Genomic DNA, 23,790 nt, shown 5'->3' with positions numbered 1-23,790 from the left:
CATTTAATTGAAACTCGCTGTTGCTTTACAGCCAATCTCTCTCTCTCTCTCTCTCTCTCTCTCTCTCTCTCTCTCTCTTTTTGAGACAAAGTCTTGCTCTGTCACCCAGGCTGGAGTGCAGTGGTGCAATCTCAGCTCACTGCAACCTCCCCCTCCAGGTTCATGTGATTCCTGTGCTTCAGCCTCAGAAGTAGCATGGGCTACAGGCGCCTGCCACTACACCCAGCTAATTTTTGTATTTTTTAGTAGAGAAGGGGTTTTGCCATATTGGCCAGGCTGGTCTCAAACTTCTGACCTCAAGTGATCCGTCCGCCTCGGCCTTCCAAAGTACTGGGATTACAGGCATGAGCCACCACTCCTGGCTTATTTTAATTTTTTTAGAGACAGGGTCTCCCTCTGTTGCTCAGGCTGGAATGCACTGGCATGATCCTAGCTCACTGTAACCTTGAACTCAGTGCCTCAGCCTCCTGAGTAGCTAGTACTACAGGCACACACCACCATACCAGGGTAATATTTTCATTTTTTTGCAGAGACAGGGTCTTACTGTATTGTCCAGGCTGGTCTCAAACTCCTGGGCTCAAGCGTTCCTCCTGCCTTGGCCTCCCAAAGTGCTGAGATTACAGGCACGAGCACATGAACACTTGGCCCCCTGCCTCTTCTTCTTTTTCTTTTTTTGAGACGGAGTATCGCTTTTGTTGCCCAGGCTGGAGTGCAATGGCACAATCTCAGCTCACTGCAACCACCACCTCCCGGGTTCAAGCGATTCTCCTGCCTCAGCCTCCCGAGTAGCTGGTATTACAGGCATGTGCCACCAGCTAATTTCGTAGGTTTAGTGGAGACAGAGTTTCTCTATGCTGGTCAGGCTCATCTTGAACTCCTGACCTCAGGTGATCCGCCCGCCTCGGCCTCCCAAAGTGCTGGGATTACAGACATGAGCCACTGTGCCCAGCGGCAGCCTCCTGCCTCTTCTAAGAAGCTCCACGCTATTGCTCCCTCCACTGACCTCCCACAGCCTGGAGCATCTGGCCAACTCTTGCCCTTGTCTGGAGGGTGACTGAGGCACAGCTCCCTTTTCTCAGCTTTCACACAATCGAGGCCATGTGTCCTCCGCTCCAGTCCTCTGTCTGCCCAGGGCAGAGCCCAGCATGAGGCTGACACGACTGGATATGCATAGAGCATCCCGGGGCTGCATTAAAGTGCTCCCCACTTCTGCTTGCCAAGTTCCCACTCAGCCCTCGACACCTACCTCAGATGTTCCCTCCTCAGAGAGGTCTTTCCTGACTCCTTGGACTGGGTCATGGCCACACTCTGGGTACCCCCTCCCCCCAGCCATGCTTCCCTCTGTACAACCCTGATGTTGCTGTGCCAGTCCATACTTCCAGCAGTTGGGAGCCTGTATGGACCAGGGCTAGCACTGGTTCTTCTAGGGTCTCAGAACCAACCCAGGCCTAAGCACAAGGTGTCAGTAAAGGCTTGCTAAATAAATGGAATATCCCTCCTCTCCAGAGAGCTCATAGTCATCCCTCAAAACCCAGATCAAATGCCGCTTCCCCGAAGCTCTCACTTCCCGCTCTCATCTTCCCTCATCCCCTTCATTGGTGACTCAATGCATGGAGCATACCCCCCCACCTTTTTTTTTTTTTAAGACGGGGTTTCACCATGTTGGTCAGGCTGGCCTTGAACTCCCGACCTCAGGTGATCTGCCCACCTTGGCCACCAAAGTGCTTGGATTACAGGTGTGAGCCACCACGCCCAGCCAATACCCCGTGATGACAGTACATGTCACACTGTATTTTTGCAAGCACCTTAACGTGGTATCCCCAGCTCTCCACGGCTGACCAGGACCTCTCAAGAGCCAGGCTCAGGCCTCATCATCTCCATGCCCACAGGGCCTGGGCCAGAGAAGGGCTGAATAAATAGTTGTTGGTGAGTTTCTGGGTCCTGTGAGGGACTTTACTCCATGCCCAGCTGAGTTGAGCTCTAATTCTCTGCATGGCTTGGGGTTGGTGGGGCTCCCAGAGCCCCAGCCACAATGGCAAACATAAAGGCTGACCAGGCCCTGGAGGACTCAGCAACCCCGCCTCTGCCATTTGGCTGTGAGTTTCTGTAGGAGCTCATGTGGCCGCCGGCGGAACTTCTTCTGGGTGAAGTAGAAGAGGATGGGGTCCAGCACACTGTTGGCGCTGGCAAATGGCCGCGTGCCTTTGTAGGCTGCCGCAAAGGCCTCCAGCACAGGGCAGGAGACGCCCGGTGCCGAGCGCACCGCCAGGTAGGCTGTCTTGGTGATGTGAAAAGGCAGGAAGCTGATGGCAAAGGCAGCGGCCACCACCACTGCCATACGAGCCGCCTTGCCACGCCGCTCCTGGGCTACAGGCCCTGCCGGGCCATCCTGGCGGCACAGGCGGCGAGCCAGGAGACAGTAGCAGGCCAGCAGGGCAGCAAAGGGCAGCAGGAAGCCAATGACAGTGAGAGCCATGCCATAGGGCATGTAGCTGGTGGCCAGGTTGGGCGGGCTGAGGTCATAGCAAACAGTGCGGTTACGCTGGATGCCTGTGGCAGCAAAGATGGCTGTGGGCAGGCACTGGGCTGTCACGGCCAGCCACACGGCTACACACACTAGCCAGGCGGCTCGCCGGCCCCCACGTTTGTGCCAGGGCGCCAGTGGGTGGCAGATGCCCAGGTAGCGCTGGAAGCTGATGCAGGTGAGGAAGAGGATGCTGCCGTGCAGGTTGGCGTAGAAGAGGAAGCGGACCAGGCGGCAGGCGAAGTCGCCAAAGGGCCAGTGGTCACCTTGGGCGTAGTTGTAGATGAGCAGGGGCAGGGAGCAGGCATACAGTAGGTCGGCCAGGGCGAGGTTTAAGGTGTACACGGCCGTGCGGGTCAGGGCCCGGCGGGACATGCAGATCTGGGCAATGACGCAGAGGTTCAGTGGCAGGCCAGCCGCCAGCACGGCCGAATACACAGGTGGCAGCAGCAGTTGCTTGAAGTTCTCACGGAAGACACAGGTGGTGGGTGGCAAGCCCAGAGCCTGGCCTGTGCCATTGTCCCGCTCCATGGCTGCCCAGCTGGATTTCCTACGTTCAGAGAGGCTAGGAAAGCAATACACAGCCTGTCAGTGACGTACTCACTCACCACCCAGCAGGCCCTGCCCCTACTCGAGCCTTGATTTCCCTGTCTGAACAGTGAGGGCACCAACTCTGTCAACTCTGCTACTCTAACCACCCCGTGGAAGCCCCACACAGACCTCACTTAGAGAAAACTTGAGATACAATAAAGCTCATGCTTGGGAGAAATCTGATTCACTGCGTTTCTATAGTACTCATTTTCCTTCAGCCTTCCTAGTGAACTTCTATTCATCCTTCAAAGCCCTGGCCATATGTCTTTCTCTGTTAGTGGAGATTGATGGACTTGGGTTTGAATCCCAACTCTGCTATGCATTTGCTATGTGACCTTGAGGTGGTGATTTCATTTCATCGGAGAAACGGGGGAATGTGGTGCCTGCCTCTCAGGAATGTCATGAGGTTATAAGCGCTAAATCATGCTGTGCAGGGCTGCCCCGGGCTCCCTGAGGTGTGGAGACTGGTCACGGTGGATCTGTGTGCTTCTCACAGACCAGGACTCGCTTGAGGAGAGGGGCCAGGTCCCGTGTCTCTCTGTGTCTTAGCCCAGGGTCTGGGGCAGAAAGGGCCCTGATAACTCTTAGTTAACCAATATGAAGGGTCCACACACCAGGAGCTCACTGAGGACAGCACCCATCTCCTCAGCCTGAACTCCACCTTCCAAAGCCATGGTCCTTCTGGCAGACGTCTTGTTATCTGTAAAATAGGGAAGGAGGTGATTCCCAGTTCCCCACTGCATCTTTCCACTTGAGGCTACAAAGGTGGGTTTAGCAGAGCCTCTAACACCACAGCGCCCCCTGGCGCCCAGAATGAAAACAGTGTCTCTGAAGGCGGATGGGTGAGGGACCGTGTCATTTGTTTATCTGGACACAGTGAGTGGCAGGGACTGCTCCTTCTTTCTTCGTGAGTCAGAGCAGAGTCAGAACCAGAGCCCAGCTCCCCAGTCCAGAAGAGGCAGCTTAGTGTAGCCCACAGACATGGGACGTGTAGGTTACCTGGCCAACTTCAGAGCTAGGCAGGCCTGGGTTGAAATGTTGCTCCCCGACTTCCGTGCTGTGTGAGGTGGGGCATATCACAGTGTCCTCATCAGTGACATGTGCAGTGATGACATTCGGTAGTGCTCAATAAATGCCATGCCATTGCATTCTACATCTTGTCCCTCCTCTCATTCTTTCAGTCTGGGTTTTGGGAGAGCCAGTGGCACAAATACCCTAAGGGGTTCCCTGCTGGGGTAAGTCTGACTCCTAGACATTCACCTCTAAACTGACATTGTCATATTACTGGTGTCTAGAGAAAATTTGCAACTTAAATCCAATGGGCCTTTGAGATAGTGAGTCTAATCCTCCTCTTTTCCCATTTTACAGATGGGAAAAACTGAGGCCCAGAAAAAATATGAAGTCCTGCAGATGCACTCAGTAGGTGGTAAAGAGTTCAGGCAAAGTATATGGATTCTGATCCAGATGCTCAGGTTCAAGTCCCAGCTATGCCATGGATGAGCTATGTGGTTTGAGCACACTAGTTAACCTCAGTCCACCAGATTCCCCACCTGTAAAATGAGATGAGATAGTACCTGCCTTATAAGATTGTTGTGAAGATCAGTGCCTGGCATAGGGCCAAGTGTTTGCTGTTCTTAATATACCTACTAAGTAAGGTTATGGGATTTTTAAAAGTTATATCAGAGAAAAATACATGCCTCCCAAATTACAGTTTCATTTTGGTGAAGCTAGTTTACCCCAATTCTGTGCAAAATGATAATGTTGAATTCTGTAGTCTGCATCCCATACTCCATGCCACCTTCAGTTATCAAAGATTCTTTGTGGGGCTTTAGCCCATATGCTAGGAGTGCTGGGTGCCCAGCTAGGACAAGGTAGGTACCACGGGGAGGTCAGAGGAAGAAACACACCAGCTCCCCCATAGCAGAGCCAGGAAGCCAGGATTAACACAAGCAGAGAACGTCCACTCATCTCTTCATTCATTGGTTCAGGCCATTCTCATTCCCGTGTTCATTCTTTTGTTTTCACATGGCAGGCATTCACTGAGTCCACCCTGCCAGCTAGATACATGAAGGTGTAGTGTAAAGGTGCACATGGAGATACAGGAATACAGATACAGATATGCTAGTCTGATGGAGGAGACCAGTGTGAGCCACTGGATGGAAGAGACTTTTCAGAGCAGAATGAAAGACAGAGCAAGGTCCAGGTGTTCAGGAGGATTTCCATGGGTGGAGAAGGGTGTAAGGACAGCCCGGGTGAGGAGGAAGGCTGAGGGACACAGCGCCCTTCTACCATGTTCTCCTCCTCACCATGACCCTCTGTCCTTGCAGACTGGTGTGCTCTCACACAGGGTCTGACAAAGAAATCTGAGGAGAAAGAAAATTGCTGGTTCCGTGGGGCTGACCTTCAAGAGGCAGCCTCTGGCCTCCCTGCGTCTCTCCTCACAGAGTCGGAGGAGACCAGTCTGCAAGGGAAGAGGGTTTTGAGGAGAAGAGGTGTTAGAGGGGTGCTGTGTCCTTCAACCTTCCTTTGGGTGGCCCTCACCCTCAGATCCCACCCCCAGGGACAATCCTCTGTCTTAGATGCCTGGGGACTGCAGTCTGCCTCTCTCACGAGCCGGCGAGACTGATCCTCCTGGGACCACCTCCCTTCCCTCTTGGAGGGAGGCAGGGGGCTGCAGGAGGGGATCCGGGGCACAGCTTTCTGGGCAAACCTTCAGGGCTGTGTCAGGAAAGACTGGCCTGGCTGTCGCCCCAGCTCCCTGGTCTGCTTTTGAGGGCCTAGAAGAGCTGAGCTGTCCTCCCAGTTCCGGGCCGGGGGCTGGCCTCGAGGGGGATTTGCTTGGTTCTCACCTCCAGGCAGCAGCTGATCTTAGCTCTCACATCACTCACCAGCTCTTGGGTCCTAAGTCCGGGATCGGAACAGACCCCAGCCTCTTCCTGGGCTGGACTCTCCCCGTGGTGGGGGGGCTTGCCAACAACTGGCTCTGACTACACCCTTCTTCGCATCCCTCTGCCCTCTGGGGAAAAGCCCAAACCCTTTTCCTGACATTCAAGGCCCCGCCAAGCCCTCCAGCCCTGTCCGAAGTATGTCAGGGCCACTCTGCTCCTCCCTCCACCCTTGCCCCTTCCCCTCTCATCACATCCCCAAGACATGGAGACGGCCACACAGCCAGTGGCAGCCAGAGAGCCGGACTCCCTCTCCAGCCTCCAGCTCCACTGTTCCCTTCACACAAAGTGCCATTCAACTCATCTGCATTCATCAAAATCCTGTGTCTATCTAGCTTCAGAGCTCACCTTGCTTCTTCCTTTCTGGGCCTTTTCTCCCTTCCTCTGGGGCCCCCCAACTCTGTGGGCCTCCTTTAGGTCAGCGCTGACCCCAGCCCGCCCTCAGTCACAGTTCCCTGTGTGCAGCCACCCCCGACCCCCAACCCCTGCACTGACCCATGGCCCCAAGACGCACCCACACTCACAGGCAGCCTCCTGTCCCTGCAGCACGCTGGTGGTCCCAAGTGTGTTGGGGAAAGGGAAGCCAGAGCTGAGGTCCCCACTCTCCTGCCTTGGCCACACTGCAACTCCTCTGACAGGGTGAGCAGCTTCCTCTGTTTCCTGGCAGGGCTGTCTCTGACTAAAAGAGCCCCTGTGGGGGTCACCGGCTCCCTCCCATCCCCAACACCACGCCTAGTGCCTGGCGGAAACTGGGTTTAAAGGAGCAAGGAGGTGGAAAAAGGGCGTCCTTCCCGGAACATTCCCCAACCCCAGCAGGGGAAAGCGGGGGATGGGGGTAGAGGAAGGGGGGTAGGGGAGAACCAGAGGCTGCCAGCCCACAGAACCGCAGTTTTCTTTCTGCCCAGCCCTCTCTCGGTCTTCTCAGTTGTCAAATGGGTAGGGCAGGGATTAGAGAGCTCTCAGCTCCTCCTTTAGCTGTAACACTCAGAGCCACAGGGTGAACATTCCTCCTCCCAGGCACTCGCTCCTTCATCCAGCCTTCCTTCCCTCATTCAACAGCTCACTCACCAACGTGTCCGTCTACCCATCTTTCCAGCACCGAGCATCTATTTCCAACGCTCCATGTGGCAATCCACTAAGACACCAACTTACTCAGCCGCCCTCTCCCTCCCTCCTTCCCTCTTCACCTTTTCTCCACACACATTTATCAAGTACCTACTCTGTGTCACCAGATCCTCCCACGCTCCCCCATTTCGCAGTGACTGCCCCTCCCACATGGCAGGTGCAGAGCACGTAAGGAGTGATGGACGTGGGCAGTGGAGATAGATGTGAAGCCCCTGAGAACCCGGGGGCCTGTGCCAGATGCTCCCCAGACCCTCTTCACCACCAAACTGGCCTCACAGCTGTTAGCAGCACCAGAGTAGGAGATGTGGCTCCTCACTGTCCTGGGGAGGTCAGCTCCAGGGGTGGAGGCAGCATTCCAGGAGGGCAACTTGGAGGAAGTGGGCTTTGGTTTGGAGAAGCTGAGGCAGCATGGCAGGTGGCAGGGGAGGATGGCATGGGGAAAGAATGGTGCACTGGGAATTCGAAGCCCAGGTTCTTACTCTACCTTTGCCCCCAGTCACTGTCTGAGATAAGCCCCTCCCTTCTCTGAGCCTCCTTGGTAGAATATGGTCATACTGACCACCAGTGTGCTGGGAGGATGAAGTGCCACTCAGGGTGGCTCATCTACCCTGGGAGGTGCTGAAGAGAATCCTAGAGCCTGACTGCATCAGAGCTGAAGGTGACCCTAAAGGCACCGATGTCGGCCGGGTGCCGTGGCTCACGCCTGTAATCCCAGCACTTTGGGAGGCCAAGGCAGGTGGATCACAAGGTCAGGAGTTTGAGATCAGGCTGACCAACATGGTGAAACCCTGTCTGTACCAAAAATACAAAAATTAGCCAGGTGTGGTGGTACGTGCCTATAATCCGAGCTACTCAGGAGGCTGAGGCAGAACAATTGCTTGAACCCGGGAGGTGAAGGTTGCAGTGAGCTGAGATTGTGCCATTGCACTCCAGCCTGGGTGACAGAGCGAGACTCCGTCTCAAAAAACAAACAAACAAATAAAAAAGGCACTGATCTCTCCCCAAAGCCATTTTTTCCCAGCGACGGGACTGAGGAACAGGGTGGGAACCCAAAGTTTGGATCACACTGAGAAAAATCAGATTTGAATTTCCAGTAAACACTTGGTCAGTTGTGCACAGATTGAGCACCTACTGCTTACTCAGGCCTGTGCTAAGGGGTCGCTTCCGCTGGCTGACTGTGGACCTCCTGATCGGATGTGAGCTGTGCTGAGGCTCAGGAAAGCAAGGTGGCCTTCAGCTCAGCAGCCAGTCCTTTGCTGGGTCCCCAGAACAACCTCCCATAGCCACTCCCAGCAGGGCGGGTCACTGTCCCAGGAATGGGAATGGCTCTGAGGGCTCCTTGGGGGTATCAAAACCAGGGCAGGACTTGGGCTAGACGTCTAAGTGGTCTCAGTTCCTGCCACCTGGATGAAATACAAAGCTGTCCCTATCATGCCTCATCCAGAGGACCCAGACGTGCAGATCTGGAGACCCCTAATCCCACCGCTCTGCTCAGATAAGGGCACTTGGACTAACCTCAGAGGGTAAGGGAAGGCTCATGGGGCTCCACCTGACGGATGGAGAAAAAAACTAAGGCCAGCTTCCCCTTCTTCCCCTCTTCTCAGGGGTTCAAGGACATACAAGAGGCCTGGCCTGGCACCTCAGCAACCACTGAGCACCCATTAGCCACCGGCCTTTTAGTTCTTTGCCTTCCTAACAGAGTCTAGGTTTGAGGACTCTCAAAACCTTGAAACCACAGCATCCTAGGGCTTGGAACTTCAAAGAATCTCAGGATCACTGAATTGGAGCAAAGGAACTGCCCTGCTCTCACCAGGCCTTAGATTTGCCTATGGACCTGGCTAGGCCTAGAGGAGGGGGTGGGGCCCAGGAGGGAGCGCTCAGGTCTGAGGGGTCATGGGTGCACCTGGGAGAGTAAACCACAAAGCTCCTGGAGAAAGCATGTCCACTGCTGGGCACTGAAGGGCTACAGAGACCTGGACACACAGCAAGGCTGAAGAGGGCGTCCCAGGCAGGAGGCCCAGTGTGGGCAAGGGCACAGAAGTGGGGAATGAGCTTACCCTCTGTGAGAAATAAATAAATATAGAAGCCAGAGCAATGGATGAGCTGTGCAAAGTGGGCCTCAGATGGGAGGCGTGAGGGGGACTGGCCAGTTATGAAACCTCCAAGGCAGAGCCTCCCTCTGGCAGAGATTCTCCCTCCTTGGCCTCCCAAAGTGCTGGGGTTACAGGCATATACCACCGTGCCCAGACAGTGTATTTTCTTTTATTTCTTTTGTTCTTCTTTATTTTTTTTGAGACAAAGTCTCGCTCTGTAGCCCAGGCTGGAGTGCAGTGGCGGGATCTCGGCTCACTGCAACCTCCGCCTCTTGGTCCCGGTTCAAGCAATTCTCCTGCCTCAGCCTCCAGAGTAGCTGGGATTATAGGCACACACTACCATGCGTAGCCAATTTTTTGGTATTTTTAGTAGAGACGGGGTTCCACCATGTTGGCCAGGCTGTTCTTGAACTCCTGACCTTGTGATCCGCCTGCCTCGGCCTCCCAAAGTGCTGGGATTACAGGTGTAAGCCACCGCACCTGGCCTTTTTTTCTTTTTTTTTTGATCATAGTTTCACTCTTATTGCTCAGGCTGGAGTGCTGTGGCATGATCTTGGCTCACTGGAATCTCCACCTCCCAAGTTCAAGCGATTCTCCTGCCTCAGCCTCCCGAGTAGCTGGGATTACAGGTGCCCACCACCACACCCAGCTGATTTTTGTATTTTTAGTAGAGATGAGGTTTCACTATGTTGGCCAGGCTGGTCTTGAACGCCTGACGTCAGGTGATCTGCCCGCCTCCATCTCCCAAAGTGTTAGGATTACAGGCACGAGCCACTGCACCCAGCGCCAGTGTCATTTCTTAAATGCCTATTCTATACCAGATGTTTTATCTGTAGTTCTGGGCAATTTGGTGTGGGGTGGCTTATTCCCTCCCCTTTACAGATGAGGAAACTAAGGCTTAGGAAGGGGATTCCCAGGGGAGTTGGGTCTTCCCCGCACTGAGGCCCTGTAGCCATGAGATGGCGCCAGTGGACAGCCAGCCACGCTCCTTCACACAGCCAGGGAGGGGTGAGGGCAAGGCCCGTCTGCCCACAGCTGGGGCCTCCCCTCCGGGCTGCCACTGAGCAGCCTCAGGACTGGGTTTCCAATCTCAGTTCCTCTTGGCCCAGTCCCCCACATTCCTCCTACTCACCCTCCCCAGATGAGCTGAAGCCCTTGCTCTCAGGTTCTCACCCTGGTCCATGTGGTCACAGAAGCCACTGGCCCTGACTGTCTGAGGTAGAGGCCCGAGACTCAGGCATCCACTGCCAATCTCCACTCTGGGTACACCTTCGGCAAAACTCTGTAGCCCCTCACCTCACAGTGGGGACAGCCTCTGCCAATTTCCTTTATTCAGTTCAGGCGACAACCATGAGGTCAGTTTAGTGCAGGAGCGATTCCATATGGATATAGGAAGAAATGACAAGGGGCCAGGCCCTTCAGGCTGCATAGATCCTATGATCTCGGGATAAACTTCACATGACCCCACAGCCTCCCCCATCCCCGGAGGCCTTCATATCTAGTGGGGATGAGGGGACCTGTTGGCCAAAGGCAGGAGCTGGAAGCCTGAGTCACTGTCTGCCAGCCAGCTGAGGCAGGAACCAGCTCAGACCAGGCTGGACGTGGGAAGAGGCTTCCTAATCTTGGCCTGCCTGCCTGCTGGGAAATAAGGCCTGGAAACCCCCTTGCTGGGGCCCTGGACCGTGAGTTAGCAGCAAGGGTACAGGATGACGGGGTCAAGAGTTAGCTTCCTTCCCTGGAGGAGTCAGAAAGGCTGTGTGACCTAGAGCCACCTACCCTCTCTGAGCCTGGGTAAACAGGGCTATTTATGGTACCTACTTACTGTACGGGGTCACTATACCCTCTGTGCCCCAGTCATTAACCCAATCCTGATTCTAGGCAGCCTCTAGCCTGGGGCAGGGGCAACCCAGAAGACAGATGGCAGGAAGCAAAGTCCTCCCACCTGGAAGAGTTCTGGTCCTACCTGTGGCATCTGGCTGGCTACAGGACAAAGCTGGCAGGTGGGAACACAGAGGCAGGGGCCCTGATTTCTCTTCTCTTTTCCCACTTCCCCTTCTCAACTCCTGGTCACAGGAATTAAAGTTAAAATGGAAACAGCCATCTTCAGTGAAAGGAAGAGGAAGCTGCAGCTTTGGGGAATTTGGGGGCTGGGGCTTTTTCGTTTGGTTTCTCTCCAGCCTTTTCAAATTTAGCAAAGATGTAACTTGCATCTCCTGAGACCCTGCTATGTATCGGAGGCCCTAGCTGCCCAAGAGTGCACCCAGAAGCCCCAGCACAGCCTGGACACATGTATTCACTGAGCATGGACGACACAGCAAGCACAGTACAACATGCTTGATATGCCATGTCTCATTCTCTCTTCACAACTACTGTTTCCATTTTACAGATGAGATGACTGAGGCATAGCAAAGTTGGCAACAGGTTCTTTCTTGGGAATGTGAATAAAGAGGGTGAGAGACCAGACAGCCCCAGTGGGCACAAGACTGAGAAGTCAAGGGCAGCCCTGAGACTGAGCTGAGGAACTGTGTGGATAGCACAGAGGCCCAGGGAGGAGCTGGGACAGGGCAGCCCCTGATGAGCAGAGGAACAGCCTGTGGTGTCCACTTGTGTAAGTCCACACCTATAGGGCTACTGTGCCTCCCACCCAGTGCTCCAGGAGATCCCCGGGGCCTCCTAAAAAAACTCTCCCATGGAGCTAGTGGGAGAGGCTCTCCATACCTTTCCTGGATGACCAGGCTGCCCAATTTGTTTGTCTCCTTGTGGGAGAGGTCACTTGGCTCTCCCTTCGAGCAGGAACCTGGTGCTTAGCTGGCTGACAGCCTCAGTTAGTGCCTTCAGGATCCACCCATCCTCCCAGATAACCATAGGCTCCAGTCTATGGGGGAAGAGATGGCCCAGGTCCAGCCGCCTGGCGAGCCTGGCATTGTTCAGCTCCTCTGTAGCTTCTTCCCACCCAGTTCCCAGACTCCCTCTCATGATGACGATCCCGTCCTCTGATTTTCCTTTGGGGGATCCCCCCTTCTCCCATCTAGAGTTTTGGGGATCTGGGAGTGATGGCTCTGTGACCTAAACCTGCCAATGAGAGAACAGCAGGCCCCTCAGGCCTGTAACTGGCTCAGGGTGGACGGGCGACATTCACTGCTTGCTTCAGAGTCAATTCTGGTGGTTTTGCTAGGACATCAGGAAGGAGACAGGTCTTCCACAGCATTTGCAAAGCTGGTAGAAAGCGAGGCAGGAGCTGCTAGAGGCAAGGGTAACAGGCGCTGTCCTGGGCGATGGAGATACTGCCACCAGGGAGGAGACTGTCCACATAGAAAGGCAGGGAATGGCAGGGATGACAGATGGGGATGCATTGTTTCCTGAGAACAGTATTGAGTGCCTGGCTCCAGCTGCGCCTGAGGTTTTACCTTTGGTGTCGTGAGCTGATAAACTCCTTTTGCCTTAATCCATTTGACCTAGAACTGTGTCACTTGAAACTAGGAGTCCTGCCTGTAGATCTGTACCTTGTGCCTAGGAAGAGAGCTGACATTTCCCTATGGGAAAACTGAGGCCAGAGAGGTTAGGAACTTGCCCAAAGTGTACTGTAGATCCACCATAACAGCCTGCCTTTTAGGAAGAGTGGCCTAAGAAAGGACAAAGAAATGGAAGTCAGGAGTCAGGGCAGAGAAGAAGACCAGCCAAAGGGGTGGTGTCAGACTCTCTCCCTTTCCTTTTCTAACTGTGCTAGAAGCTGGGGACAAAGTTTGCTTTGCCTCTGGGGCCTCAGAGACAGTACAGGCTTTGGCTCTGAACAGGCACTGGGAAACGCTGGATGACTGGACCCAGTCTATGAAGATGCGCCCCACGGCACTGTCCTTGGTGCTGCCTGGCTCCATAATTTTTTTTTTAACCTTTGTCTGATGACAGAGATTTGTCGAGGAAGATGAAGGTAATGGCTGCGGGAGTTGCACCTCTGAGACTGCTTGGGTCCCCCAGTCCCCACCTCACACAGGGCAGACCACCAACCCTGCCAGGTGGTTATTGTGGTTTATGACCCTGCCCATTTCCCAGGCAGACCCTGAGGCCCGAAGTTAGGCAGTTCTGTCCACAACACGTACAGGTAAGGGGGTGCCTCAGGGAACTCTTCCCCTCTTGTGAAAGGCAGCCCTTGCCTTGACTCTTGCTCTGATCATCCCTAGCTCCTCCTAGGGCCTGAGCCCACCCGGCAGAGATAAGACATCCAGCTGGACCCAGGGGCCAATGACAGGGCTCTGAGTTCTGGACCGTCAGGACTAAGGAAGCCTTAAGGTCATCTGACCCAGAGGTCTCCCCACCATCCCCTCAGGGAAGGGGGCTCTCTGAAGCCTTCCTGACTGGGTTTGTTTGGCCCCTGCTTCCATACTTCACATTACGGGGAGCTCACTCCTCTCCTAGGCCACTGCATTCCACTTTGAGAAAGCTCACTGGGAGATATACTTTGTCACTTCAAGCCCCAAGATTTGCCCCTAGTCTGCTTTCCCACACCAGTCCAGCTTGCCTCTGGGACCATAGAGCTTGGCTGCCCCAGGACACCCTGCAGAGATTGTCCCAAGACCATCCATCTGTTGGTCTTCATTCTTACCAGGCAATTTCAGGTGCATGTCCAGGCCCCAGGAGACCTATTGGTGGGTCCTCAAGGATGAGGCCATGGTCTGTGACTATTTTCAAACCTGAAGACAAAACCATTCACTACCCTCTGTCCTGTATCATTGCCTGCCTGGGGCCTGTGAGGGGGGCACGGTCTCTTCTTACATTTTGGGAGGAGGAAACTAAGGCCCCCAGCAGCTTAGTTACTTGCCAGGGCCACCAATCCATCAGTGATCTTCCGATCAGCTGGACTGCCTGCCATCAAACCCCAGATCCTCACCTTCACACTGGCCCATTTGTGGCCAGTCCAGTGTGGGAGGAAGAGGGCTTTGTGGGTGCCTGAGGGGTGGCCTTGGAGGAAGAGATCAAAGTCAGGGGCAACCACCTCGTTCAGAGTGCAATGTAGGGGGTCGGCAGTCAACAGGTGGCTCCTGCAGTGGGGCATGCATGAAGAACATGGGACAGCTGGGTGCAGTGGCTCACGCTGGAATCTCACCACTTTGGGAGACAAAAGGCAGGAGGATCACTTGAGCCCAGGAGTTTGAGACCAGCCTGGGCAACAGAGAGAAAGCCTCTCTCTATCAAAAAATGTTTAAAAATTAACTGGGTGTGTTGGCATGTGCCTGTAATCCCAGCTACTTGGGAGGCTAAGGTAGGAAAATCTCTTGAGCCTGGGAGGTCGAGGCTGCAGTGAGCTATGATTACACCTCTGCACTCCAGCCTGGGCTGCAGAGCGAGACCCTGTCTCAAAAAAGGGGCACAGGACAGATCCCCTCAGGTGGTCACTCAAAGGACACCTTGTCCATGGGACCTTCTACTACCACTCCAAGCTAAAATTATAAACTCCACCCAGCACATGCACACATGATTCCTCTGCCCTTTCTCTGCTATATTTTTCTCCTTAGCATTTCACATCTTTTAACATACTGTTCTACTTACTTATTGGTTATTGTCTCTCTCACCTGACTGGAACATAAAATCCACCAATTCAGGGGTTTTTTGTTTGTTTGTTTGTTTTTTCCACTGCTGCATATACCTAGGACAGTGTCTGGCATATAGTAGGTGCTCAATAAATATTTATTGAATGAATTAACAGATACATTTCCAGAGGTGGTTCAATTATGTCCACATAGAGAGGATTTGGTGCACAGGGGACTTAGCTTGAGGCTGTTTATATAGGAAGCTGTAGGTTGTACTTAAGAGTATGTGTTTATTGGGGATTGGGAACAGTTAGAGATTAAATGTGAGCACCAAAGGCCAGCCTTGGGGCTGCTTCTGTCTAGCTGTGTGTGAGATTCCAGCTGCGAACAGTCCCAGCTGAGAGGGGTGAACAGGACTTGGCCTGGCAGGGCTGGGCAGCCCACATCTCCCTCCTCCCCTGTCTGAGGCTTTCCCTGATATTCTCACCTCGCTGCACAGGATCACTCCCTCCTCACCGGGGACCAGGCCCAGGATCTTCCTGGCTTCTCTCCCTTCCCTTGCCAGCCTAGGCCTCCACCCCAGGACCCAGGATTCCCGTGAACACAAACAGTCAATTCGTGTCTCCACACTGCTCCGTCCTGCACGGTGGGGCTGAGTAGAGTTGAATGCCTGAGGACCCACAGACACTGTCACTGCCCCTCGTGGCTGGGTCCTCAACCTTTAGTCTGTCCTAGGGCAGCTTCCCTCCCCTCCCCTCTCTTCTAAGCCTTGGCGCCATCTTTTTTCTTGGCCCTATACCCTCAACCCCAGCAGCCCTCAACTCTTCCTTCAGAGCAGACAGCCTTTCAGAGGGGCTGCCTTCAGCTTCCCACTGCCCAGATAAACCGCTGTGTCTGCACCTTCTCTCCTCACCCCTCCACAGCCCCGCTGGGCCCAGGCACTGCCTCCGGCCCCCTCGTCAGCATCCACCCTGTGCTGAATCTGCTGGTTCCTTCCCCTCCGCCCAAACACTCTCCACTCCCCAGTCTCCCTCTCATCTGAGCAAAATCTCTTTCTTGACCCCTCGTGCCTCTCCATCTGTTCCTCTTCCTCCTGCACAATCAAGCTTCTGGAAGAGTCGCCCACGAGCCCTACTTCTACTTCCTCCCTGCACCCATTTCTCACACCTCTTCAGTTAGGCCCAGGGCAGAGCAGGAGCCTTTGGGCCCAGCTCCAGAAAGAGCAGTGGGTACCCTGTCTCCTGGGTGAGGCTGGCAAGATGGAACCAAGGAGCGGGTGACTGTCTGAGCTCCATCCACAGGAAATCTCCAAAGTGATCTTGGCAACACAGGCCTTGGGGAGAAAACAGGCCACTGTGGGTGGCTGGGCTTGACATCCCTGAGCACCACTTGGGGCTGGTGCGGGGCTGGGGGAGGAGAGCTGCCTCTGTAGCTTCCAGGAAAGGGCCTGGACTCTGCCAGGTGTGGGCAGGGGCACCTCCAGGACATCTGTTTAGCAGGGGATCAGGGAGGTGACTGGTTGGGATGATACCTTTTCATAGCTCATGACACTGGTGTGAGAAAAACATCAATGGTTTCTGTCACAGAATAGGAGGGGCCATTGATTGTGAAGCACGTGAGGGTGGGGGCACAGGGCTCCCCAGGTTATTCCCTGGTACTGCTCCTAAGGATAAAAAATGTGAGGATTCACTCCTGGACAGGCCTCTCCTCAGAGCTCCCCAGAGAACTCAGAGTTCTTCAAGCCCCAGTCCATGGAATTAGATCCAAATGCCCATTCCCGGCCTTTGTACCCTCTGCCACCCGTCACTGTTCCCTCTGCAAAGCTTGGCACCCAACAGACCTGGTTCCTGTCCTGACTCTGCAGCTTATGAGCTGTGACTTTACCTCTCTGAGCCTCAGAGTCCTTAATTTTAAATATTGTCAACAGTCACAGCATCACTGGGGGCTCTGAGGAAATAATGGGTCTAGATCACCTAGCCCAGTATCTGGTGAACAGTAAGCATTTGCTCACTGGCGCTTCTGCTATCGCTCAAAATCTTATCATAGACCAGCCAAGCTCATGGGAAATAACCTCCCTTGCAACCTTTGCTTCCTCCCTCCCTCCCTCCCTCCCTCATTCATTCATTCACCATGCATTTACAAGGAGTCTTACAATGTGCAGATACTTTTCTGGGCTCTGTCCTTTGATGAGCCACCATTAGTGGAAAAGACAGATGAAGATGTAGACCCCTGGGTCTCTAGGAAGACAAAGGAAGCCTCTACCCCTGTGTGGTATCAAGGAAGGCTCCCTGGGGGAGGTGATTCTTTGGTGGAGTATGGAAAAGGAAAGGGCAGATGCTCTAGGCAGAGAGACCTGCTGGAGATGTGGGACTTCAGAGTACCTGTAAGTGTTTGTGTTTGCAGGTGCTGAGGGGGCCCTGCAGGAGGTGAGGCTGAGGGATCACTGGAGCCAGGCCCAACAGGCCTCACAGCGCCAGGCTCCATGTGTGGCCTCTGCACTGAAGGTGCCAGCTGAGGAGAGCCCTCACTGGGAGAGCTGTTTCTAAAACAGGGCAGAGGCATGATCAAATCTGAGACTTAGAGGGTCCCTTGGGCTGCTAGATGGAGGATGAGTTGGTTGCGGTTAGATTCAGAGAAAATACGGCCTAAAGTGGGGTTGTGGCCGGGGGCTGGGCAGGCTCCAGGGACCAGCCAATGGTAGGCCCACATCAAGGATTTTGAATGCCAGGCTCATGGCAGTCTTCCCTGTCCCCTAATAAGCCCTGGCAGCCAGAGTGCTGGAAGGACAGATGTCCTACACCAGTCCTCAGGTCACAGATGGAAAGCTGGGGCCCAGAACAGGCAAGAGGATGCTGTAGCTCTGCAGGGAGCCAGTGGGGAGCCTCCGATCTCTGTGTCCCATCACCAAGCCCGCTGCTCCAGTCTGCCTCTCCCCCCCAGGGGAAGCGAAGGCGTGGCTTTGGTAGTGAGGGACCTGGAGGAGTAGAAGGATGACTTGCTCCAACTGGCAGACCCATGCAGGGCCCCTCTATCAGGCAGATGGGGAGGGGAACCCTTAGAGCTTCCAGAGTTCTCTCCTCTCCTTCTTTACACCCATTTTGCAGTGAAGGAAACTGAGCCCAGGAGAGGAAAGACATTCAGCTCCTGGGACAGCACAGCCATCTGAGCATGGAATGTCAGCTGTGGGAGAGAGAATACCTGACTCCCAGGCCTGACCTTGCCCCTGGGCAGCTGGATTCACAGTCCCCAAGGACACTCAGCTGGCAAGGGGTGGAGCTCCAATAGCACCACTGTCCTTCTCCTGCCTGGCCCTTGTGCCCAGCATCATTCCCCAGGGGTGACTTCCCTTCCATCTTAGCCTGTGTCTGTGAGCCATGGCTGAGCACGATAGAACGGGAAGGAACTGTGTGCCATCTGCTCCAGATCACTTGGATGTGGTCTGGTCCCTTCTTGGATGGAGGAGTCTGGGCCCCACCCTGTCCTAGGGAGCCAGATGTCCCCAGCACAGCTCAGCTAGCCTGTGCCCCACTGGGTCTCCCAGGGTGGGCTTCAGTGGTGAAGCCAGACTCTGGACCTTGGAGCTTACAGACTTGGCCTAGCATCCTGAGGGTCTGGTCTGTGCTTGACCTGGACTGTACCAGCGCCCGAGGATGGGGTGAGGGAGTGGGTGAGCTGATATAGGAGGCACAGTCACTGGCCATTTAGAATGGTCAGTGCCAAGTGCCTGCTATCCTCTAATACCACTTGGAGAGGCCAGCAGGGCAGGACTTGCCATTTCTTTGGTGGAGAAACTGAGGCCTTGCTTCATGTCAGTCACCAAGCCCTGTGTGCGCTCCATTTTCACAGACTCCTCTCCTTTCGCCCATGACCCTCCTCTGACCTCGGCCACAGCCTTCTCATGCTTTTGGGTTTTCCATCTCCAGGGCTAGCCCAGCGCCTTTCTGTGGCCAGATGGACCCTGGCTCAGCGAAAGTCTGACTTCATCATTTCTCTTTCTACACCCTCTCTATATCTTCCCACTGCCTGAGGATAAAGGCAAACCCAGTCCCTGGTGACCTCTCCACTCAGCTCTGACTCCTGCCCCTCGCACGCGACCTGCTGGGCCCTGATGTACTTTCAGTTCCTGCTCTTTTTTTCCCCTCATCAGTGCTGCATCCACCACTGGACTTCCCTCTCCCCACATCTGTGCCTGGCCAACTCCCATTGTAAACTCAGGGACAGGGAGACCCAGGTCCTGGCCAGAGGTGCTCAGTGGGGACAAGGGACATCTACCTGAAGATCCATAATCCAAAGCCCCAGAGTCAGTGTCCCAGAGTCCTGCCAGAGCGCAGGCAGGGAGGGACGGTTCCAGAGGAGAGAAGGCTCAGTGAGGAGGTGGCAATGAAACGGTCAAGTGTATGTAGACGTAAAAGGCAAAGTGAACAAAAGGCGGAGTCTGGGAGAGCCCTGTTGAAGGATGGTGAACAGAGCTGGAACTGCTCTGGATGAGCTTGAAAAGAGGCCCAAACTAATAATGATGATAATACAATTATTGAAGCCTTAGTGTGTGCCAGATGCACATTACCCCATTTAATCCTCATAAGGACCCTGCAAGGTGGGACTGCTTATTATCTCACTTTTATGCTTCTGGTGGGGAAACCAAGGCACAAAGTTTAGCTCAAGGTAGCACAGGGAGAAGGAATGACTCCTGGCCTATGAACCCGGGGAGTCTGGTTGCAGAGTGCACATTCTTAGCCCCTACCATAAAGCAGGGCTGGGCTAGGAAGGATTTCAGGTGGCAGGGGAATCCAGCCCCCCTACTGCTCTGACCCTACTTGCCTGGGGCCCAGTCTGCCCTGGCCTCACCTTTCCATCAGTCACAGGGCCTCATAAATGCTGCGTCCTCTAGGAAATCTTCAGGGGTCAACTGGAAGGAGTCCCTCTACTTCTCCCAGGCCCCTCACAGGAAGCCTAAGGTAAGGGACACCCTTCTAAGCAGAGCTTCCCAACTCTGGCTGCCCATCAGACTCCTGGACTCTTTTTGGGGAGGAACGTTTGCCTGTCTAGCATTTCTTCCTATTGGGAGCCTCCTGCCCCCATTCAGTGGCGATTTTCTTCATTCTAGGTGGAGGCCGGACTCAGCATCCATCCAGACTCCTCACCAGTGATTGGTTCAGGGCCGACCAATTAGAGTTTGCCCCAGGAATTTTTGTGGAACCAGCGTGAAACATTCTCACTCTTTTCCTCCTGGATTATTAGCTGTGTGGACCATGGAAGCCTGGTGCTTCTGGGAAGAACTTGAGTGAGAATGTAGGAAAGTTAGGAGAGGGATGATCATGTCATCCTTGTAACTGCTGGATGTAGCCATGTCAGGTGCCTGTAATCCCAGCTGAGGTAGAAGAATGCTTGAACCCGGGAGGCAGAGGTTGTGGTGAGCCACGAGATCGCACCGCTGTACTCCAGCGTGGGTGACAGAGCAAGACTCTGTCTCAAAAAAGTGCTGGAGCTGGAATGGTGGTGATGTGATAGTTGCCCAACAGTATGCATATACTTAATGCCAGTGAATTGTACAATCAAAAAGGATTAAAACTGTAAATTTTGTTATGTGTATTTTATCACAATAAAAGACAAAATAGCCGGGCGCGGTGGCTCAAGCCTGTAATCCCAGCACTTTGGGAGGCCGAGGCGGGTGGATCACAGGGTCAAGAGATCGAGACCATCCTGGTCAACATGGTGAAACCCCGTCTCTACTAAAACTACAAAAAATTAGCTGGGCATGGTGGCACGTGCCTGTAATCCCAGCTACTCAGGAGGCTGAGGCAGGAGAATTGCCTGGACCCAGGAGACGGAGGTTGCAGTGAGCCAAGATCGCACCATTGCACTCCAGCCTGGGTAACAAGGGCAAAACTCCGTCTCAAAAAAATAAATAAATAAACAAATAAATAAATAAAATACAAAATAAAAATAAACAAATACAACTCATCCCTGACCATCACATCTACTTTATTGGGAGACAATTCTCCAAGGGCTACTCAGATTTCTCCATGTCTTATGGGCAGAGACAGACTGCCTTTATTCCAGACAACCTTTTCAAGGATATTTGCAGAGCAGACAGCCTTGGAAGAGAAAGATTAAGATAGTGTCCCCTAATGGAGCCAAAGCCAGGTTTACCGCATGTTCTCACTCACAGGTGGGTGTTGAACAATGAAAACACGTGGACAAAGGGAGGGGAGCATCACACACTGTCTGTTGTCGGGGGGCTAGGGGAGGGACAGTGGGGGGTGGAGAGGGTGGGGAAGGGTAATGTAGGGAAAAATGCCAGGTATAGATGATGGGGGGGATGGAGGCAGCAAATCACCTTGCCATATATGTACAACAATCCTATTCAACAATCCTGCATGATCTGTACATGTACCCCAGAACCTAAAGTACAATAAAACAAAAACAAAATAGGTTTATTGACTATCTGGTATAACTAACAAATATGATGTCTTTCTCCGGGCAAAGTTCAGGCAGGCTTACTGCCCCTTACAAAAGATACAGACTGCCTAAGCTCCAGGTTCCTTTCCTTGTTATGCAAGCTATTGCATGTGCAGCTATTACCTGGATTTTGCATTGTCCTGCAGGAATTTGGGAATTGGTGCAAATGCTGATATTTGGGCTACTCCTATTGCTGTGAGGAACAAAGTTCTTTATCTTTAACCAGAAGTCTTGTGTCTTCTGCCAACATCTATGAAACTGCAGCCAGCTAACTCATTGGCTTACAAGTGTGGTCAAATCGCAGGCCCTTCCCAGTTCTTGATACTTTTTGCATTAGAATCTCAGGTGGGAGACAAAAAAAAAATCTGTATTTCTGGCCGGGCCCAGTAGCTCACGTCTGTAATCTCAGCACTTTGAGAGGCCACGGTGGGCAGATCACTTGAGGTCGGGAGTTTGAGACCAGCCTGGCCAACATGGTGAAACCCGGTCTCCACTAAAAATACAAAAATTAGCCAGGTATGCTGGGGCACACCTGTAATCCCAGCTGCTGAGAGGCTGAGGCACAAGAATCACTTGAATCCAGGAAGCAGAGGTTGTAGTGAGCTGCGATCGTGCCACTGCACTCCAGCCTGGGCGACAGACTGAAACAGTGTCTAATAGTAATAATAATAATTCAATCTGTATTTCTGATGTTATGACGCAGTGGGCTAAATTGGGTTTATAGGAATCTCGTCCTAGACCTAAGCCCCTGAAGAGCTGGTTTCCTCCTCTTGGAAGCTGCTTCTCCCTTTTTACTCCAGCTGCTAGGACACCCATAGTCAAGTTTCACTGTTCACCTACCTGAGGATCAACATTCATCTCAACCTTCTATGTAATTTCTATATTCTTGCTCCCGTATTTTAAAAAATTAAGGTGAAACTCACATACCATAAAATTCAGCCTTTCAAAGTGGACAGTTCAGAGGTTTCTAGCATATTTACGAGATTGTGCAACCATCATCACTACCTAATTTCAGAACATTTTTATAACCACAGAAAGAAATCCTGTACCAAGTAGCAGTTACTCTCCATTTGTATTTTACCCATTCCCCTGGAAACCCACTAATCTCCTTTTTGTATTTATGAATTTGCCTGTTCTGGACCTTTTATGTAAATTGAATCATACAATATGTACCTTTTTGTGTCTGACATATTTTACTTAGCATGTATTCAAGGTTCATCCATGTTGTAGCATAAATCAAAATTTCATTTTTATGGCTGAATAATATTCCATTGTACAGATAGACCACATAATTGTTTATCTGTTCACCCACTGATGGCATTTTGGGTTATTCCCACTTTTTGGCTATTACAAATAATGCTGTATAAACATTTGTGTAGAAGTTTTTGTGTTTTAAATTTTCTCGTGTATACACCTTGGAATGGAACTAGGGGATCATTTGGTAACTCTATGTTTAACTTTTTGAGGTGCTGCCTAACTGCACTCCACAATGGCTATATAATTTGTCATTCTCACTAGTGTCAGGCCTCCACATGCAAGCCCGGACCCAGAAAGTCTGAAGTCCCGCCAGCCTTGGCTGATTACCACCCACAACCCTGCATTCGCCATTATCCCTGATCGCCCAGTGGGCCCAGCGGAGCTTCCCGTCCCCACCATCATTAAGCTTCCCTTCACCGCACCCTGCCATCTTAAGTATACTTGCTTTGTGAATATCCCTCCGCCCCACCTTACCATCTTAACTACTCTTATGCCGTACCCCACCCACCATTGTAAGTGAACTTATGGTAATGTAGACTCCTTGCCCCTACCCCCACCACTGTAACTGATCTTACTCCATAACACCCAAAAGATTTGCCCCAACCTATAAAACCAACTCCTATCCCACCGCCCTTCGCTAACACGCTTTTTGGCCTTAGCCCACCCGCACCCAGGTGAATAAACAGCCATGTTGCTCACACAAAGCCTGTTTGGGGGTCTCTTCATTCAAAGCGTGCATTTTTAACAACTAGCAGTATACGCGAGCTCCAATTTCTTCACATCCTCGACAACACTTGTTATTGTCTTTTTCCTTGTAGCCATTTTAGTGGGTGTAAAGTGGTATCATATTGTGGTTTTGATTTGTGTTTCCCTAATTGCTCCTTTTTTTATGTTATCACTAACATTTTACCATTTAATAATATGCTCTGAGGCCTGACATCTTGTGAACAAGAACCCCATGGAATGGGAGAGTCATGAGCTTTAGGGACAGATAGTCTCAGGTTTGAACCCCTCTGCTTCTACTAGTTATATTAGCTGGAGCAAGTTACTTAACTCTCTGAGTCTCAGTTTCCCCATTTATTTTATGTGAGTTATAATATGAACCGCTCTTGGTGTTGCTGTTATTATAAGATAAATCTATAATAAAGCCCCTGAGTGAGCCTGGCACAAACAAGTCCTCAATGAATCTCACCAATGAATGTAAGAGTCGGAAGGGAGATTTCTAGTCTGGGAGGAGACCTAGGCTGGGGACTGTTTAGTTTTTTGTTGTT

At 52.7% G+C, this 23,790-nt stretch overlaps 1 protein-coding gene across 3 annotated transcripts in view; it reads right to left on the bottom strand.

Moving 5' to 3' along the window:
• Window positions 1-1,770: 1,770 nt before the first annotated feature.
• Window positions 1,771-23,790, bottom strand: part of P2RY6 (pyrimidinergic receptor P2Y6) — a 26,606-nt gene continuing 4,586 nt past the window's right edge. The window contains exons 1-3 of one of the 3 annotated variants that reach the window (XM_037740109.1): window positions 6,585-6,701; window positions 3,730-3,815; window positions 1,771-3,089 (exon numbers count right to left, since the gene is read on the bottom strand). In XM_037740109.1, coding sequence (XP_037596037.1) covers window positions 2,069-3,055 — 987 coding nt within the window. In that variant the 5' untranslated portion in view covers window positions 3,056-3,089; window positions 3,730-3,815; window positions 6,585-6,701 and the 3' untranslated portion in view covers window positions 1,771-2,068. Of the gene's footprint in view, window positions 3,090-3,729; window positions 3,816-6,584; window positions 6,702-23,790 lie in introns of those variants that run through there. The other 2 variants (XM_017532942.2, XM_017532943.2) reach the window with 2 other exon arrangements.

Source organism: Cebus imitator, unplaced genomic scaffold (genome assembly GCF_001604975.1).
Source record: "Cebus imitator isolate Cc_AM_T3 unplaced genomic scaffold, Cebus_imitator-1.0 Scaffold79, whole genome shotgun sequence".
Lineage (NCBI taxonomy): Eukaryota > Metazoa > Chordata > Mammalia > Primates > Cebidae > Cebus > Cebus imitator.
This window is presented reverse-complemented; position numbering and strand designations above follow the sequence as displayed.